The 19854-nt window shown below is 42.7% G+C and overlaps 1 protein-coding gene across 1 annotated transcript in view; it reads left to right on the top strand.

Annotated features, from left to right (window-relative positions):
• The first annotated feature begins 600 nt into the window (after window positions 1–600).
• Window positions 601–19854, top strand: part of RASEF (RAS and EF-hand domain containing) — an 83602-nt gene continuing 64348 nt past the window's right edge. Inside the window, exon 1 of the mRNA XM_052645325.1 lies at window positions 601–1031. Within this exon, the coding sequence (XP_052501285.1) occupies window positions 601–1031 (431 nt within the window). The remainder of the gene's footprint in view (window positions 1032–19854) is intronic.

Genomic DNA, 19854 nt, shown 5'->3' with positions numbered 1-19854 from the left:
GAATCAGAAAATAATAAGATACACATAACATTAACTAATTTGCAATCCTACCCCTAACCTTCCTTTCCTCTTTCTATCCAGTAGTAAGCTCCTCATACCAGCGCTCGATTTACCCGAGCAAACACTGTTTACGCCAAGGGCCTGGCAACGCTACTGCCTCCCCCCAGTTCCAACCGGGTCCCCCAACTCCAGAAGCCCCAAACCCAGGCTCCAGAGCCCTGCACGCGAAAGCGTGGGAACTGGAGCCGGTCGCTCCTCCTCCCTGGCTGGGCGGAGCCGGGCGCCTCCGGGCCAGTGCGTGCGGCCGCGCAAGGCTCTCAGTCGCTGCAGGCGCTGCTGAGCGGGCAGAGGGTGGCCAGAGACGCGCTCGCACGGCTCTGGGACTGGCAGAGCCGGCACAGGTCGGCGCGCGGAGCCGCGTCGGAGCGCACAGTACCGACCCACTCAGGCGCTTCGCCCCGCCCCGACGTCCGCGCCAGTGGCCTAACCTGCCCGACTCGCCGAACTCGCCTCAGCTCCCAGCGGCAGCAGGTGGCCCCGGACTCCCCACCGTCGCCGCAGCCGAGGTGGGCCACGCGCCCCGGAGCCCTCGCGAGCGGGATGGAGGCGGATGGGGACCTGGAGGAGCTGGCCCGGCTACGCTCCGTTTTCGCCGCCTGCGACGCGAACCGCTCCGGGCGCCTGGAGCGTGAGGAGTTCCGCGCGTTGTGCGCGGAGTTGCGCGTGCGGCCGGCCGACGCCGAGGCCGTGTTCCAGCGGCTTGACGCCGACCGCGACGGCGCCATCACCTTCCAGGAGTTCGCGCGCGGCTTTCGCGGGGCCCGCCGCGGGGGTCCACGCCGGGGCTGGGGGCCGCGAGAGCCCGCGCCCGCCGCGGCCCTGGTGGGGTCCGACCCCGGGTCCGGCGGGGAGGACGAGGGCGACGAGGACGCGGCAGCGGCTCTGGCTGCTCCCTGGGACCCGGCGAGCTCCGGCCAGGCTTGGCAGGACTTCCAGGCGCGACTCGGGGACGAGGTCAAGTTCATCCCCAGGTACGAGTGTGGTTTGGAGGGCGGGAGGTGGTGGTGGTGTTTCCTGTCTTTTCCGGGACCCTGCCGTCTCTCCCCCTTACCTTCGGAGTGTGCAGACCCCGTGCATCCTGTCTCTCCCTTGTCTCCATTTATTGATTCACTTTAACTGTTCCTAGATGAGACCCTTTAAGGAACGAGAATCCGCTCAGCTGCAAAGGGCATTTTGTTAGTTACACAGGCCAGAGTGAAACCCGCAGCGTCTGGAGATTCTTCCAAGACACTGGTTTAGGAGTGCTCCCCAAACCTCGGCGACTTGATTATATCGGCTCCTACTCCTGGCCTCCAGGCTGCACCCGCAGCGGCAGCCCCGAGCGGTGACCCGGGCCGCTAGCCAATTTGGCATTCTCTATAGTAGTTTTTGGTATTTTCTCCTACGTAGAAAACAAAACCTTGGTGTGCATTTATTTTGCTGCACACAAATATTCATCGCTGCTACGTGCTGAACACTTTACAAGTTCTTTCGTTTAATATTCAGAATAACTTTGAGGGTGGACTTTCTTATCTTTGATCGATGGAGCAATTTCGATCTAAAGACTTTAAGGGACTTGTCCAGTTGCTGAAAGAGCAGTATTTGATCCCAGATGTTGTGAACTGAAAAACTCTCACTTTTTATACCACAGAATAAAATTATTAAATCACACAATAAACTACTCTTGTAGCTCTGACAGAAATAGCATAGGATCAAGTTACTTTTCAGGCAAAAGGGGGATCCCTGCAGGTTCAGGACTTGGTGGGAAAGATACTCAGGTTTTACTAAGATTAATTTGCATCTGTCTCTGCTTCGAGTCATTTTATGTCTTGAGCCATTCTCACATCTTCCTTGGGCGCTGCAAACATCTTAATACTATAAAATGTTTTTCTGCTCTCTGGATTTTCATTGAAATTATATGGGTCTCTGGCTGTCATTGTTGGGAAGATCTGAAAGGCATCATTTTGGTTGGCAGTTCACATATCTGAGACAGAAGACTGAGAAAAGGAAATAGCTCTGGAAGGCAGCAGTGACCTGGCTCACCCATTCACAGCTTACACCTACAGGGCTAGGAGTTCTCACTTCCTCCACCGCCCAGCTTCTTGTCCCTCCAGTTTGAAAAGTTCAGGGAATACTGGGCATGGAAAGTGACTCACTGCAGTATAAGAGGAATTGTGTAGAGAAAGTGGGTGTGATACCCATCTTTCCTATTACGTATAAATGAGTGAAAATGCAGTGTCTCCATCAGGGAAGTTAAAAAAAAAAAACACTTTGAATAGAAAAAAAAATATGTATATACTTTGAATCAGCTTCCATCTGTAACTTGGTTTGGGTCCAGCTAGGTAAAAAGGTAATAATATTAAGAATAAGAAAAGGTACACCCGTGCCATATTTTATACATGCACACACAAAAAAACCAATTTTCAAAGTTGTCAAGTCTCAGCAGCAAATACTTGACTCAGCCTCTAAATGATCAAAATTATTTTGTTAAGGTCAGGATACAAACAGGACTTAATATTATTGGTGGCATTATTCTTATCACAGTGCCTTTCCAATTCTTGAGAACCTATTAAATTTAATGGCACCAGTGTCACCTGGTAGACTTGTGTCCTAAGCCCCACCCCTGCCCTCTGTGAGATTAACAAATACAATATTTGTCTTCCTGTACTTGTTGAAAAACTAAACTGAGTTGCTTCATCTGATTGTTTCTATGGCAGCCATTAACTGTTTGGGTAAATTGGGTTCCTTCTATTCCACTTCCTCATATAGCTGTTCACCTTCTCTTTCTCCCATTCAAACTTGATAAAAATCTGTTGTTATTGACAATGCCATTGTCATTATTTTAGCCAAATTAATTCTGCAAACATTGTTGAGGGCCTCCTTGGTGCCAACCACTGTCTTAGGTACTGTCCTAGGTCCCTGGAGACAAAGAGCAGGAGACCGTGGTTCATGCCCTCAAGTTCATAGTGTGAGTGAAATATTTCTCAAAAATTTCCTTAGAGGGCATGTAAAAGTGGAAAAATTATTTGCAGGAAACTCCACGTACTGTGGGCTTCCCTGGTGGCTCAGTGGTTAAGAATCCGTCTGCAGTGAAGGAGTTGCACAAGACTGGGGTTGGATCCCTGGGTCGGGAATATCCCCTGGAGGAGGGCATGGCAACCACTCCAGTATTACTGCCTAGAGAATCCCATGGACAGAGGAGCCTGGCAGGCTACAGTCCAAAGCATCGCAAAGAGTCAGACATGACTGAAGCGACTTAGCACACCGCGAATTGTGGGCATAGCCCAACAGACTGCCAGCAAGCAGGAACTTTCTCTGAAGTTTTGAATTTTTATCTCAAAAAAGAAGTCGTGTATTTGTTCATTTTACTGTATAATATCTTGTGACTTGGTTTAACATAAAATATCATATTTTCTTCCAGAGGAAAAACTGTCTCTCTGGGAAAGTGTGCCATTTCACCTGGTGCCTTAATTTCCCACCTGGCACTCCATCTTCCTCTGGATAGCATCCTGTCCCATCCCTGTCTTTGGGGAGTATTCATGTACAATTTGAGGAGAACAGATATCAGATGTAGGAATGTTTGGTTCCTATAGAGGCAAAACTGGGAGTGATTGGTTTGGTTCCTATAGAGGCAAAACTGGTGGTGGTGATTTCCATTTCAAAGATCATTCAAGCTCTTAGATGAAAATGTTAAGCAAATTTGGGTTAAACTCCTCAGTCATTGATAATTGTGGTATTAGAGAAAAATAATTTGTATTGTGAAAGAATAAAAATGGTCTCTGGGGTATGTGTTAATATCCTCATAAGTTTGTTTTCCCTTCGAAAACTGAGGGAGTCTTTGCCTTCAAGCCTGGGGAGGGAAGCGTCCCGAGTAGCCGCGTGACCTGCACACCTGAGGTGGACAGGTGTAAATGGTCCAGAGGGTCAGGATGGGCCATTGCCATTTCCTAGTAAGCTGGAACAAGGTCAGTCAGCAGGTGAAACCAGAACAGGCAAGGCAGTGTAGTTATGTAAGAGAATTCCAGAAGGAGGGTTGCATCAGGCCAAGAAAAATTCATGAAGTGGGGAGAGAATGTCTGCGGAGAAACAGAGAGCAGACTTGTAACCACCTAGTGGAGCCAGTTTCTGGGGCCACAGGCATGATGTTGGTGAAAAGAAGGTTTTTACACAGTGGGTACTCAATAAATATTTGTTCAGTGTTCTTTGATTCCTTGCTTCATATCCTGACAATGCAGTTAGTTCATGCTGTATGCATTCTCTTCATTTCTTTTGTTGGTTCCCTCCCTTTATTTGCAAGTTCCTGATGAGAGCTCATGTGTCCTGAGATTGGCAAGGAGAGAAGGATACAAGGTGCGTGCGTGCGTGTGTGTGTGTGTGTGTGTGTGTGTGCATGCATGCATTGACCATTTGACCGAGGAGAGGGCATGGCAGGAATTCATCTCTCTTGTTTAGTCAGAGCCAGAACTTTTCAGAGTGTTCTCAGTTCCATCTGTAGAAATTTTGAGTGTCATTTGTGGACTGATTAATAATTTAGAACCCCACATTCTCATAAACAGAAGCACAAGGGTCCAGCTGGCACCAAAACCACAATGGACTTGTGAATGGGCACGAGTTTTGCCACAGTATTTAGAGCAGACCCAGAGTGGGTGCCTCTGGTGTAATAAGGGTTTGCACAGCTGATGACCTGCCAGTCAGGGTTAGGGCGGGATTTGTTCAGGCACCAAAATTAGACCCACGTGGTCAGTTGTTCCACATGGTCTGTGCCCTTTCTACATGCAGTGTTGAAGAAGTCTTTTGTTGAATGACTTAGAAACAAGAAATTTAATTGAGAAGAACCAAAACTACCCACGTGTGAACTGTCACGTGGATCATCAAAACAGTTTGCTTCAGCAAACTATGAGGATGACAACTAAAATGAAGTGGAAATACAACGGCTGACAACCAATCCCACTTAACTTGTAGGACGAAGCTACAGTAGGCAGAGGCATAGTTTCCTTTACGTTTCCCTTTCTTGGGGTCCACTTTAGGGCTCTGATCATCTTCTTTTGTAACAGTGCCGTTGCTTCCTAAGCCCACTTCACCACTTCACAATGTGGTGCTTGGCAAGATGGAAAAGGGAGAGGAGAGAGGGATGCACGGAGAGAGGAAAACAGAGGGAGACGGCTGGAGACCCAGGGTGAGGAGGGCAGGGTGAGAGGAGGCAGGAGACCAACAGGCAGATGGAGAGACACTGATGACTGATTCGGTAGTGCCTCAGTTTCCCCTCTCTTCCCACTCAGTGTGGTTCTGGCGCTGAGCCAGCTTGAGGTGCGAGAGTTAAATTAGCTCTTCTCTGCTTGAGCGCAGCTCTTAAATGTATCTTCCATATGTGAGCATCTGGTGCTTTGGATGGTGTTTGTAGTGTTTAAAGATAAACATATTTGTCACTCATGTGACCAATCATGTCCGGTGTTCATCCAGAAATAAAGATTTGCTCTAACCTTGAGGTACCAGAGTGGGTTGGACCTCAGTCCTGGAAGACGTTCAGAGATGTTTTTGACTGTAATACATATATTTTATATATTTTTATGTGTCTGTATGTCTCTATATAGATTATATATGTCTTTATTTCTAACTGTTGCTTGTCTGTTGCTTTTTGTTTTTTCTTTTCACAATTATCTGTGTCATTACCCTACTGCTGAGTGGGAGAAACCTGTCTGTTAATACCACAGCCCTTCCTTGAACCTTCCAAACCTTACTCCTGGGCCTGGCAGGCGTCTCTGTGTGGCTTACGTTTTATGAGCTCTGCTTGCTGGTGGTGGCCCCTTCTGGTTCTGATATTGGAATTTCATCTCAGGGTAGTTTCTTTTTGGCCTCTTGGACCCAGAAAGGTATTCTGGCCTTCCCAGCCTTAGAGGACTGCCAGCTTTGGCCATATGGACAGGGGGCTGCTCTGAACTCAGATCTCACTGACTGTTCAAAGTACTGCTGTCACGTTTTGAGGAGAGATTGTTTGCTCTGCCCTTATGGTGTGGGTACCAAGTAAAATGCCTAAGACGGGATGCCATTGGAAGACTACTCTCCAATAACTACAGACTCCTCTAGCTTGTCTTTTAGCCTGAATTTTTCATTTACTCCTCTCCTAAATCGCTGTTGACATTCAGTCCTATCACTTTGAGCATGTAAAACCTGTTTCTGGATTTCTTCCCAGGTTATATGATTTGATTTTATTTGTAAAACAGAAGTAGCCAAATTTGGCTAATCTTCCTGGAATGGCAACGTAGAGGCTGATTGCAGAGCCTTTAGATGATGGTGAGGTTAGGGTGCCAAGGTGATTCAGATGTCTGCATTTTTCTCCTAAGAGAATACACACAAGATACTTTCTTGCTTCCCATATAGCTTGTTAAAGTTTAGTTGTACCTGACTGCAGTCTATTGTTGGAGGGAAGAAATGGGAAGAGACGATTTATCATGGGTATTCGGACTGCTCCTTTCTAACTCTGTTAGTCTCATATCAGGTTATAAAATGGAAAGTAAACACTGTTTCCCAGAGGAAAGTTGTAATGATGGAATGACATGTATGATTTCTTTGATATTAGTTCCTCAAAAAAACCAATTTCATTGCTTCAACTGGTAAATAGGTGGGGTCTTCCAAATTATAATTGCTTCTGTCAGAGTAATTATAAAAAGAGAGAGGTGAATTTTAACTCCTGAGGCCTTCGTCTATATGCCTTATTAAAGCAAGACGTATAGATGCAGTGGGTCAGGCGTGTTTCTTTCATTTTTCTCTAATTCCCCCAGTATTCATGTGCCTGCCAGTGTCCCAGGCACTAGAGAGACTCCCTTGCAGACCTGACCCTGACCTTCAAGCAGCTTATTATCACCTTTTTGAATACCTAGGAGTTTTTGACACCCAAAGGAGCTGAGATGCAGTATAATAAATGCATAAAAGTGCCTCCGGGTATATCTCCAAAATGTAGACATTTCATGGCAAGATAGTTTCTCAAATTGGGGGACCTTTGGGTCTTTACATGTGTGCTTGGGAATCTTAGAAGACTAAACAGTTTTGTTTTCATTTTATGTTATCATTATCTGATAATATAAAACAAATTAATTTGAGCAGATTTGGGATCACCTAGGAAATGGCAACCCATTCCAGTGTTCTTGCCTGGAGAATCCCAGGGACAGGGGAGCCTGTTGGGCTGCCGTCTACGGGGTCACACAGAGTCGGACACGACTGAAGTGACTTAGCAGCAGCAGCAGGTGACTGTGACATGACAGATTTGACTGACTGTTTCAGAACCTGCCTCTGTGGTGTTTAAGGTGGTGTGGCATCCACAGAACTCTGTTCCTTGTCATGGGCGATGAGGAAGGCACAGCTGTGGGCCTGGTGTAGATGACGTGTCCATGTAAATTGAAGGTGACCAGCAACACAGAGTGTTGGGTTGTCTGCGTTCTCAGTCGAAAAGTGATTGGGGAACAGGGTTTTGATCCTGTGAGTGTGGCTGGAGAGTGCAGCACACAGGCTTCCAGGACCATGATGCTATTGGCTTTGGGGCTGTAGTTTTAGCAGCGGAGTGTCCCTTGTCAGATTAAATAAACGTTGCTCATTCTCACTCCCTCGATTCTCCAAACATGTGTTGGTCACATAAGTGCTTGGGAGCTGTAAGGATAAGGAGTTTATATCTGGTTTATGTTTGTTCATAGTTAAGTAACATGATATAAACAATGTTTATGTCACCTCTGGAATCCATAGGAGATATTTTCTTTAGTAAGGACTACATGTTTATCAAGTGGGAGAAATACTGTTTCTTGAGAACTTGAAATCCTCAAGAACTATATAAAATGGAAAACATTAGCTTCCCTGATTTTCATTGCATATCAGTCTTGTCCATCATTTAAATTGAAGGCATAAAACAAACCAGCAACCCCACTGCTGGGCATACACACTGAGGAAACCAGAATTGAAAGAGACACATGTACCCTAGTGTTCATCACAGCACTGTTTGCAATAGCCAGGACATGGAAGCAACCTAGATGTCCATCGGCAGACGAATGGATAGGAAAGCTGTGGTACCTATACACAACAGAATATTACTCAGCCATTAGAAAGAATGCATTTGAATCAATTCTAATGAGGTGGATGAAACTGGAACCTATTATATAGAGTGAAATAAGTCAGAAAGAGAAACACCAATACAGTATACTAACGCATATATATGGAATTTAGAAAGATGGTAACTATGACACTATATGCGAGACAGAAAAAGAGACACAGATGTATAGAACAGACTTTTGGACTCTGTGGGAGAAGGTGAAGGTGGGATGATTTGAGAGAATAGCACTGAAATATGTGTATTATCATATGTGAAACAGATCGCCAGGTCAGGTTCGATGCATGAGACAGGGTGCTCAGGGCTGGTGCACTGGGATGACCCTGAGGGATGGGATGGGGAGGGAGATGGGAGAGGGGTTCAGAGTGGGGAACACATGTACACCCATGGCTGATTCATGTCAATGTATGGCAAAAACCACTACAGTGTTGTAAAGTAATTAGCCTCCAATTAAAATTAATTAATTAAAAAATAATAAATTGAAGGCCTAATATCAATATTGTGGAAGAAGTTCAACTTAAATTGCTCTCAGTCTTAAGGATCATTTTTGTTATTTGCCCAAAGAAGAAACTCTTTTTGCCTTTTTCCTATGTCATTCATTCACTGTTTCATTTAAAACACTTTTGTAATCCATGTGTGCCTGGGACTGCGCTAGAAACTGGGTGCTTTAAAATTGTATCCAGTCGAAAAATCAAAGTTTCTTGGCCATTTGCTCTCTCTCCAGAGGTGATGGCACCAGGGAATGTAATGAAGAGGGAAAATCACAAATTCTGAGTCCAGCTCTCAGTGGGAGTCAGGAAACAAGCAGATGAACTAAATTCAGGGAGTTTATTCTTCTCTTTAGTAGAGCAGTTATCTTGCATGTTAGTGTTACAGTTCCAACAAGAGAGACTCTTGGCTCGGATCAGATTGTCTCCTCAGTCCCTCTGGGGGACTCTGACTAATGTAATGGACTGGGAGCTCATAGACACCAAGGCCTCCGGGGTTAGGTAGGTAACGTCGACCCGGTGGAGTGGAGTTGGGGCCCAGTACCCACCTCTGCATCATCTGCTAGTATAGACACACATGCTGCCATGCAGGAGGTAGGCCTGGTGTTGTCACTGATGCCAACTTACAAAGGATGGTAAGATATCCAGATTTTATGCAGGAATTTCCAATTTTGTGCTCTCTGTGAAGGACAGAGCACAAAAGTGGGAAAGATACTTTTCCCAGTTTGCAGCCTGTTTCCTGCCTGACAACGTGCACTGGTAAGTTCAAGTGTCAGATGTGATCTTTGCTCTGAAGGTTGTGTTGATATGAACATGTGGTTCCATGGCACTCTAGCTTAGAACCTTAAACATGCTGCTTCTTCCCCATCCAAGTTTGTGGGATAGTATTTTGACTCAAAGGTAGTCTATATTTACTGTCTTTTTTGCTCTTGCCTGTTCTTGTACTTTCCCCAGTTACCAAGTTCAAGCTTATCAGATGCTACTGTACAGTATTTTCTGTCTCCCGGTTATGCTGCTCTGATAAGTGTGTCCCTAGGGGAAGAGGGCTGAGCTCTGAAAGCACGGAGATGTCCAAAACACCTGTTACCCTGATGTCTTTCCTTCTCGTCATTTGAAGCTGAAAGTATTTGTCATAGATTTAAGACATGGAAAAAAATCAATCGGCATGGAATAAAAATAAGGGAATTTAGTGATAAGAGGTTATATTTTCTGGTAACATAGTGGTATATCCTTTCATTATTGGAATATTTTTTCCTTCAGTCAGAAAAGATTTTTGTGAGGATGAAAAGATGCTCATCACTAATCGTCAGAGAAACGCAGATCAAAACTGCAACAGATCATGTTGATGTTTGGTAGAAACCAACACAGTACTGTAAAGCAATTACCCATCAATTAAAAATAAATAAGGTTTTTAATTGCAGTGGAAATTGCCACTTATTGGCTGTTATCAAGAAAACAATTATAAGTGCTAGTGAGAATATACAGAAATCGCAACCCTTGTATATTTGTTGATGGGAATGTAAATTGGTGCAGCCACTATGGAAAATGGTATGAAGGTTCCTCAGAAAAGTACAAATGGAACTGCCATATGATCCAGCAATCTCATTTCTGCATGTATATCCCCCAAAAAAATGAAATCAGGATCTTGAAGAGATATCTGCACTCCTATGATCATTGCAGCACTAGTAACAATAGCCAGCAGGTGCAAACAGCTCACATGCCCATTGACAGATGAATGAATAAAGAAAATATGGTATATACTTCAGTGGAATATTACTCAGCTGTACAAAAAAAAGGAATTTCTGCAGTATGTGACAACCCAGATGGACCTGAGGACATTACGCTGAGTGAAGTAAGCCAGTCACAGAAGGACAAATACTGTACAGTTCCACTTATATGAGGTATCTAAAGTAGACAACTTTTAGAAAGTAGAATGGTAATTGCCAGGGGCTGGGGGATTAGGAAATGAAGAGCTGCTGTTCAGTGGGTTACGGAGCTTCAGTCATTCGACATGGAAAAGGCTCTACAGATCTGCATGAAAATAGGCATGTAGGCAACAACACTGTACGCTTCAAAGTTTGTGAAGAACGTAGATTTGTGTTATATGCTTCTTAACCACAAGAAAAGCAAACGTGTAGAATGTAAAACTTCTTTTTTTACAGAGGTAAACGATCTGGATAGCTACAAAGGCTCTATGTCTCATATCTACTTGCATCAGTCCCAAATATAGGCTCCCTCAAGGGTGGCCCCTTAAATGTACTCACACCTGTCACGTTTAAGTAACCAAGGAGAAACATCTGTGATAATGACACATTCTGGGTGCTCTTTCCCACCACATGTACTGAAAACAACCGCTCTCTTCAGTTTTAGTTTTGGGGACATTTTATGGGAATGTTCAGCCATGATATCCTCTCGTGAGCATTACAATTATGGAGCATGCTCAAGTGGCCATTTTGTGGACAGTTTGTGCCAAGAAGACCCCAGGAAGTGGGCATCATGTCTAGCACCGTGTCCACTTGCAGCCAGCTGCCTTCAGCTGCGGTAATGGGCTTGCACTGGGTGGCTGCTACCTGGGTGCAGAGCATTGACATGCTGGGAAATGCAACTTCCAGTTCTGCATCATTCACCTACTAATGAAGGGGAAAGCTAATTGATGCTGTAGGAACATGCACCGTGTCTGAGCAGTCCTAGTCGTGAGTACAAATTCATGGGAGACTAAAGCAAGGCACCAAGCCAAAAATGAGGGTTAGATTGATTCTATGTGTATGAGTCCAGAGGATTTACATTGGTCTAAAAGGATAATGCATTGCCTGTCTGCCAAAAAACTACAGTGAACAAGCTGTCTTCAGGCGAATAGATATCAGTCCACAGAAGCCCACAGATCTATTAGATAGGCTGTTAACAATCCTAATGAACCCTGATGAGAATTATTATAAAATTATGTTGTAGGTGAGCATTTGGACCATTAAAAAGTGACCTGTTCTGTTGAGTAATATTTAAAATTAAGGTTCTTATTCAGCAACTGAATAATAATTCAGTTCTTATTGAATTTAATTTTGATTCAACTGTTTTAGGCAGTGCTAGCATATATTCACTGTGAAGATGGTGCATTTGTTTATGTGATTAACCCCAGTGAAAATACAGTGATATAAGCCACTGTGTTAGTAGGCTTCACCAAAGCAATAGAGCCAATAAGATGTAGTGGCTAGGGAACAGTATGGGGAGTGTGGGGGGAGCAAGGGGGGCAGGGTTGGATTTATTTTGAGGAATTGGCTCACACCATTGTGGAGGCTAGCAGGGCTATAATCTGCAGGGTAGACCAGCAGACTGGAGACCTAGAGAAGAGGTGATAAAACAGTTTGAGCCCCAAGGCCCTGGGCTGGCAGAATTACCTCGTCCTTTGGGGTATTCAGTCTTCATTTAAAGGTCTTCAACTCATTAGATGAAGCCTGCCCACATTCTAGAGGGTAATCTGCTGTACCCGAAGTGTTAACTGATTGAAATGTTAATCTCATGTCCAAAACACCTTCATGAAGCAATTATCCTTCAATTTAAAATAAATTTAATTTAAAAAGGACCTTCATAGCAACATCCAGACATGTATAACCAAGTATTTAAGCACTGCAGCCTAGCCAAGTTGCCACATGACATTAACCATCTTAGCTACTAAAAAAAGTTGTCCAAATACTCTGTTTCTGAGATTCCCTGTTTTATGGGAATCACCTCTGGAGACATCAGAGAGCATTTTTTATTGCTTCCAACTTACAAAACGTGCACTAGAAATTTTTCAAATATTTGTTTAAATCTGAAAAAAAATCCCACATACATTATATTCCCCTTGTACTATTTCCAAATGCCTAAACACTTCCAAATTTCTGGGGCAGCTTTAAAATTTATTAACATTTTTCTGTCTGCCAAGGAAAGGCTTTGCCTCCTTGTGTTCATGGCTCCGAGATGACCCCCTGGGAGAAGAGGGCTTAATCACCCTGGTGTCTGCTCCTCCATGCTCACCCTCCAGTCTCACTCATTAAAATGTCTGTAACCACACTGAGCCCCTCGTGGAAGACACATCTTGAATTTAAGCAGCCTCAGTCGTCTGGCAAGTCACACCAGCACTTACCATTGCTACACTTCCCCAGGCAAATGAACTGCCTGCTCCCCTCCTTTATTCCCTCCTCTCCTCCCTCCCTTCTGCATAAGCTGTGGGAAAAGCACTGTGCTCAGAAGTCCAAAGATGATATTTGAATGAGAAACAGTACAAAACTCTGTAGGGTAGGAACAGTTCTTACTTTACTGTCCCCAACTACTAGTTCTTGTCCCTGAGTTGGTAGCTTAATAACAGGGGTGCAATCCGAGAGGCATAGGGAAGCCCAGAATGTTCCACCAGACCTAGGTCCTAAAATTCAGCCATTAGAAAGCGATGAGCTCCATGCTCAGATTCCCGGGACCAGACATTATTCCGCTCCCAGGAGCTCAGCAGACACGTCTTTTCTCTGACGCTTGAGGCCTCAGACCAGGGGCACTGGCCACCCCTGGGAACTTCTCTAGCAATGCAGACACTGGGCCCCACCACAGACTTACTGAAGCATCTGTGCTTTAACAAGGTCCCTGGGTGATTTGTATGTCTTAAACTCTGATAAAGAAATGAGAAGTGAGAGTGTGGGATGTGGTCGAGAATTCCTGTTAAAAAGGTAAAGGGGCTTCCCTGGTGGTCCAGTGGCTAAGAATCCACTTTCAATACAGGGGACATCAGTTTGATCCCTTGTCTGGGAGGATCCCAGACGGCATGGAGCAACTAAGCCCATGTGCCACAACTGCTGAGCCTGTGCTTCAGTGTCCATTAGATGCAGCTACTGAAACCTGCACGCCCTAGAGCCTGTGCTCCACAACAACAGAAGCCACTATGATGAGAAACCCATGCATCACAATTAGAGAGAAGCACCCACTCTCTGCAACTTGAGAAAGCCTGCATGCAGCTGTGAAGACCCAGCACAACCCCAGAAAAGTAAAAATAATTAAAAAAAAAAAAAAACATAGAAAAGCCCCAGAAAGAGAATGTTTACTGAGGTAGAAAAGGTAAACATCACTTGCTTCAAAATTTTTGTCTTGGGTTGCCTCTGAACTTGAAATCTGAATTGCGACATGTTAGTGACTGAATTCCCCATGAGCTTGGTGTACAGCTTGCTGACTCCACATTGACAGAATCCAGATCAAGAAACAGCATGTTGTAACAACAGCGTGAATCAGTTTTATGTATACATACATCCTCTCCCTCCAAAAAATAACACACCGTTGTAGTACAATTATACCCCAATTAAAAATAAATAATAATGTTTAAAAAGAACTTTAAAAAGAAACAGCATGTTACCTAGAAGCCTCTGTGCTCCCTTGCAATCACTACAGTCCCTCCCTGACCTCCAGGCCTGATCTCCTATGTGTTCTTTCCTTATTACGTGGTTTGGCTTCTCGCACTCAACGTTATGCTTGTCATTCCCACTGCTGTAGAGTGTTCATTGTGTGAAGATACAACTTATTTATCCGCTTCACAGTTCATGGCCATTTGAGTCGTTTCTACCTTGTGGCTATTACGTATCGTGCTGCGGTGGGCCATCGGTCACACAGCTTTTGGTCAGCATGTGGGCTCACACAATGCCTTGCTTTCTTTTTTCCTTTCTTAAAGAGATGTATTTATTTTTTATTTTTGGCTGTGGGGAGTCTTCACTGCGGCATGCGGGCCTTCTCTAGCTGCAGAGAGTGGGGTCTACTCCCCAGTTGTGGTGAGGTGGCTTCTGTTGTGGAGCACAGGCTCCAGGGCACATGGGCTCTGTAGTTGCAGCTCATGGGCTCTAGAGCAACAGGCTGAGTAGCTGTGGTGTGTAAGTTGAGTTGCTCCATGGCATGTCGGATCTTCCCAGACCAGGGATCAAGCCGGTGTCCCTTGCGGATTCTTCACCACTGGATCACCAGGGAAACCCCACCCAATGCCTTGCTTTTAATAACTGTTCACAAAATAACTTCAGCTTTCCTTGCGAACTCAGGGTCATCATTATGGAGTTGAGTTTCATTCTGGACTATGGTGTAGTGTGTCCCCAGCATTTGTGGGGATCGCAGTCCAGCTTGGCTTTTTGAGTTCCTGTGTGCATTTTCTGTTCTTACTGTCAGGCTGCCAGGTTAGTTTACCACTGTCAGTTCCTCCTTCCTTCCGTCCTTCCTGGGCACCTTAGTATGCTGAAGATGCAGAAAAGCAAAATGATCAGATATACTAGAATTGTGTTTTAAAACCTCCTTTTGAATGCAGGTTATTCCTGGGCCAAGAGGAGGTGGCTCACAGGCTGCTGTTCACAGTTTCTTGATTTTCAGTCCTCTTTTGAATTCTTTATGGTGCCAGGTAACTGAGTTTCAGATAGCTGGAATGCTGCCCTTGTTTTAAAATTATTATTATTGGTAGTGTTCTTTTTCCATTTTTATTTATATTTTAACTCCTTGCCCCCTTTTGTTCATTCTGAAAGTACCCCAGGGTAGACACTGCAATTCTAAATTGTCTTTGTAGAAGTTATACCATCTAGAAAAGTAAGCACAAAACGTGCATTTATATTATTATGAATACATGTGAGAGCTGAGATGAATCCACAGGAGTCTGACAAGATGTGAGCTTGCACCTGGATCTTGGGCCCCTAGCCCGAAGGTTGGTTATTCAAATTATTTTTAATGTTCTTTTCTTTTTTTTTTTTGAGTGTTGGGGAAAAGCTACAAAAACTGTACATGGGGGTAAACAGATACTACTGCTGTGTGGGTTCCTCTTGGCCACTCGTGGATTATCATAATAACCTTTTTACAGCTCCTTCTTTAGTATCACTTGTATTTAAAACAATCATTCAGCACTTATTTTTCATTTTGTTTTGTAGCTATTAGGCCATTTGTACTGCTCAGAAGGGATGTTGCCCACGTAGGTGAGAGAGGGTAGCTCATACCTCAGGAACAAGACCTGGGAAACAGGGAAGGATAAAAGTTTGGGGTGAAAAATGTAAACTGAAATAAATGTAAATGCACAGCTGACTGAAATTGCTTTTTCATGATCTAATGAACCAGTGAATTAAGATGATGACTCAGTTAAGACTGGTGTTTCTTTGCATGGCTCTCCTGAGTGGTTGAGGTCAGATTCCATCAGGAGATAGGATTTGTAGATCTGCAGGTCATTTGCTTTTTTCATGGGCTGTGGCTCTAGGAACACAAAAGTGGACTCTATTCAGCGCAACTGATCCTGATACAATGTGAGAAAGTCACGCTTCAACAGGATTTTTGGCTACCATTTTTTAAAATCACATTTCAGAAAATCACCCTATAGTTCTTCAGAAAACCAAATGAAAAGTAATTAAACTTTCCTGCAGTTTGCTAGGGAAGGAATGAATGGCAAAGTTGATGAGCAGCGGGCTCTAATCTCAGGAAACTTCCACCTTGTGGAGAATACACCCCAGGCATTGTTGAATGAGACCAAGAACCTCTCAAAGGGTTTTAACTGTTGGAATGTTGAAATTGAAGATGTCAGCATTTTATGTTAAGGTTTTTTGATGTGGACAATTTTTAGAGTCTATTGAATTTGTTGCATTACTTCTGTTTTATGTTTTGGTTTTTTTGGCTGCGAGGCATGTGAGATCTTAGCTCCCCAGCCACAGATTGAACCTATACATCCTGCATTGAAAGAGGGAGTCTTAACCACTGGACCACCAGGGAAGTCCCAACAACATTTTATTTTAAAGGGGAAGTGTGTTCAAGTAGATTTGTAAGAAAATCTCTACAACTAATTTTGTTTTCGTTTAATATTTCTTGGTCCATCTCTGCACAGAGAGACTGAAAGACCATTATTGGTTTATCTTTGTGTTTGATGGTTAGGTAGCAAGGTAGGTAGGTAAAGGCAATGATTCTAAAAGTTGATTAAAAATTCTTCTGTGATATTTTTACACAATAAAAAAATACTAAATGTTTACAAATAGTTTTAAGATAGTTCAAAGATGCCATGTTAATAGAAAAGAAATTCTCATTTAATTACATGATTTTCAGAGCAAATTCTTATAACCTGTGAGAAAAACTTTAAAGAAGGCCAGTGCAGGTCATGTGTAATCTCCAACAGATCTTCTTGCCAGTATGATGTATACTCAAGCTTAAGGTCGAGATTTAACTGTTGAAGAAAATGTGACTATAGCTTATGCACCTAACAGTTCTATAATATCAATAATAATTTAGAGTGAAATGCCAGTCATTCAGTAGTTAGCAGTAGGTATTAAATGTATGTTAAAGTACGAATTCAAGAAATAAATTTACTGCTGAAGTAACAGATAGAATACACTTAAATCCCAGAATATGCTAATTTTAGGAGAGAAAATGAGTTCTTTCTTGGAGCTCATGATTCTGGAGTATGTTAAGAAGTTTGAGAGATTTTAAAAAGACAAGCAAATCTTTATCTTCTGTAGAAACTGGTGATGAATTATCTATGTAATACAATATTTTAAGTCCGTGTTGATCTTCATTAAATCATGTGATTTAGTTCATGTTTTTGAAATTCACATATATATGTAATAATATTTATAAACTTAAGTATAAATATTACTTTGTTTCAGTTCAGTTCAGTTCAGTCGCTCAGTCGTGTCTGACTCTTTGCGACCCCATGAATCGCAGCACACCAGGCCTCCCTGTCTATCACCAACTCCCGGAGTTCACTCAGACTCACGTCCATTGAGTCAGTGATGCTATCCAGCCATCTCATCCTCTGTCGTCCCCTTCTCCTCCTGCCCCCAATCCCTCTCAGCATCAGAATCTTTTCCAGTGAGTCAACTCTTCGCATGAGGAGGCCAAAGTACTGGAGTTTCAGCTTTAGCATCATTCCTTCCAAAGAAATCCCAGGGCTGATCTCCTTTAGAACGGATTAGTTGGATCTCCTTGCTGTCCAAGGGACTCTCAAGAGTCTTCTCCAACACCACAGTTCAAAAGCATCAATTCTTTGGCACTCAGCCTTCTTCACAGTCCAACTCTCACATCCATACATGACCACAGGAAAAACCATAGCCTTGACTAGACGGACTTTAGTTGGCAGAGTAATGTCTCTGCTTTTGAATATGCCATCTAGGTTTAAGATGTATACTTAGTTTAATTTCTTGAAATATATTTGGAATTCACAGCATTGTTGTAGCCCACTCAGCTTGGAGTTCTGATTTCAGCATCCTCAGCCCACAAAAACACAAGTCCGAGGTGGAGGAAATTGAAGGGGCCTCTGTATATCAGAAATATTAAAAATCCTCCCAGGACAGTTTCTCCAATTGACCATTTCTGACTCTTTTTCAGCTTTCTTAGTAAATGTTACATAGCAAATATTGGACACTTCCCCTGCTGGAAACAACGTGAAAACAAAAAGGTGAAAATCAAGTCAAGGCAAAAGGCAGCCAGCAGGTTGAAGAGGAGTGTAGATTTTGAAACCTCCTGCCTGTAGAATTCAGATGCAGTCTGGTGTGTTTTCTAGAATCTCTCTTTTCTCACTGTGTTCAGAAGGGGATTGACCTGTTTCAGCTTGGCAATCAGATTCACCATAGTGTGTCTCCTTCCTGATCCTGTGCCCTGAAGTCCCCTCTGATCCCTCCTCACCACTGTCTTCTTTGCCCTCCGTAAGACAGAGTCCTTCGCCTGCCTCAGATCCAAACAAAGCTCCACCTTCTTCACTTCACCTCCCACTGTGTCCTCCTTCCTCAGACTCCAGCCTCACTCACTCATTCATGCAGGATCTGTTGCTGGTCAGATCTCTGAATGCTTCAAGAGATATGGAAAGATATAGACATCCACAAAAAACTCAGTACATAGAGTTTCAGATAAAATGTGGCAGGGGAAGAATCTTTTTGTGGTTGAATCAGTCAGGGCATGCTTCATGGAAGAGGTGACTTTTGGAAGAGCCTTGAATGATAAGCAGGGTTTGGTTTCTAGGTAGGAAATGCAAAAAGTTTGGGTTTTGGTCAGAGAGTAATATTAAAAGATAAAGCTGTTTCCCAACTCTTTTCAGTCTCAAAAATTGAAAGAAAAAAAAAGTTAAGGGATGGAATGATGTGAAATCAACTAAGATAATACATTTGTCTCCTTTGTTGAAAATTTATGTATTGTGTGTTGGGCATGGTGCAAAATACTTGGGACTGTGTGCACCTAACAGTGTTTAGAAAATGGGAAAGTTGAAGGAGATGAGATAGGCAAGTAGAGTGGCCATAGAATGAGTTTCCAAACCAGAATTTTCCTATGAGTAAAATGAGAAGGACTAATATACTTAAAATTATCTAATATTATCTAAGTATTATATTATTGTCTGACAAATTATTTTTATTATATATGTTGTCCTTTAAAAGAGTTCTATATGAAAACTTTTTTAATAAATAAAAAATAAAGTTATTTCTAAAACATAAAAATTTTAGGTGTATTAGCACAAAGAAAATCTTTGTTAATTCCATGAATATTTTAAAATTACATAAGCAGAATAGTTAGTTTTGGAAAATAGGTAAGTGTTTTAATCAGTTACTTTTTCATGTGTACCTCTAATACTTTTCTGAAGAATATATGTATTTTTCAGTGTGACTTTATTATGCTTTTTTCCCCCATCAAATTGCTTGTAATCTTTTTTAGAGTTATATTTTATGATTATTAAACTTGAAATTGTTGGAATTAGCAATTGACTCTTCTCTGAAGGTCATAATATTTTAATTAAGAAAATTATTCTCTGTACAAGGACTGCAGAGCACTTTAAGAGCAAATTATGTGATAAGCTTAGAGCAAATTCTACAAAATGGAAGATATTCTCAATTCTGTTTTTCTTTTGATATTGACATGTACAAATATGGACTTCTGTAAATATTTCAGCCCTTGATTGTCACAAATTCTATGTTTTTTGCCTCCCTTCAAAGTACTTTCTTTGACAAATATCTTGACAAGTTTCTTAGCTTTTATGAGACAAGACTTATCAAGTAAGTTGTCTCCATTGAAGACCCATGAATGTTTTCCCATACATAGATGCTTCAAGATTATAGGCTTTTTCAAATTCATTTTATTTTGATAAAAGATGTAAATTTAAAAGATTTTGATGCTTCTTCATATTTGTGTCTTCTGGTTCATATGGAGAATAAATGTTGACAGACTTTTTTATAAGCTTATTTTTTTCATATTTTATTTATTTAGTTTTGGTTGTGCTGGGTCTTTGTTATTGCACAGGGT

Source organism: Budorcas taxicolor, chromosome 8 (genome assembly GCF_023091745.1).
Source record: "Budorcas taxicolor isolate Tak-1 chromosome 8, Takin1.1, whole genome shotgun sequence".
Classification (NCBI taxonomy): Eukaryota; Metazoa; Chordata; class Mammalia; order Artiodactyla; family Bovidae; genus Budorcas; species Budorcas taxicolor.
Note: the sequence above shows the minus strand (reverse complement) of the source record. Positions and strands in the feature narration are given on the sequence as shown.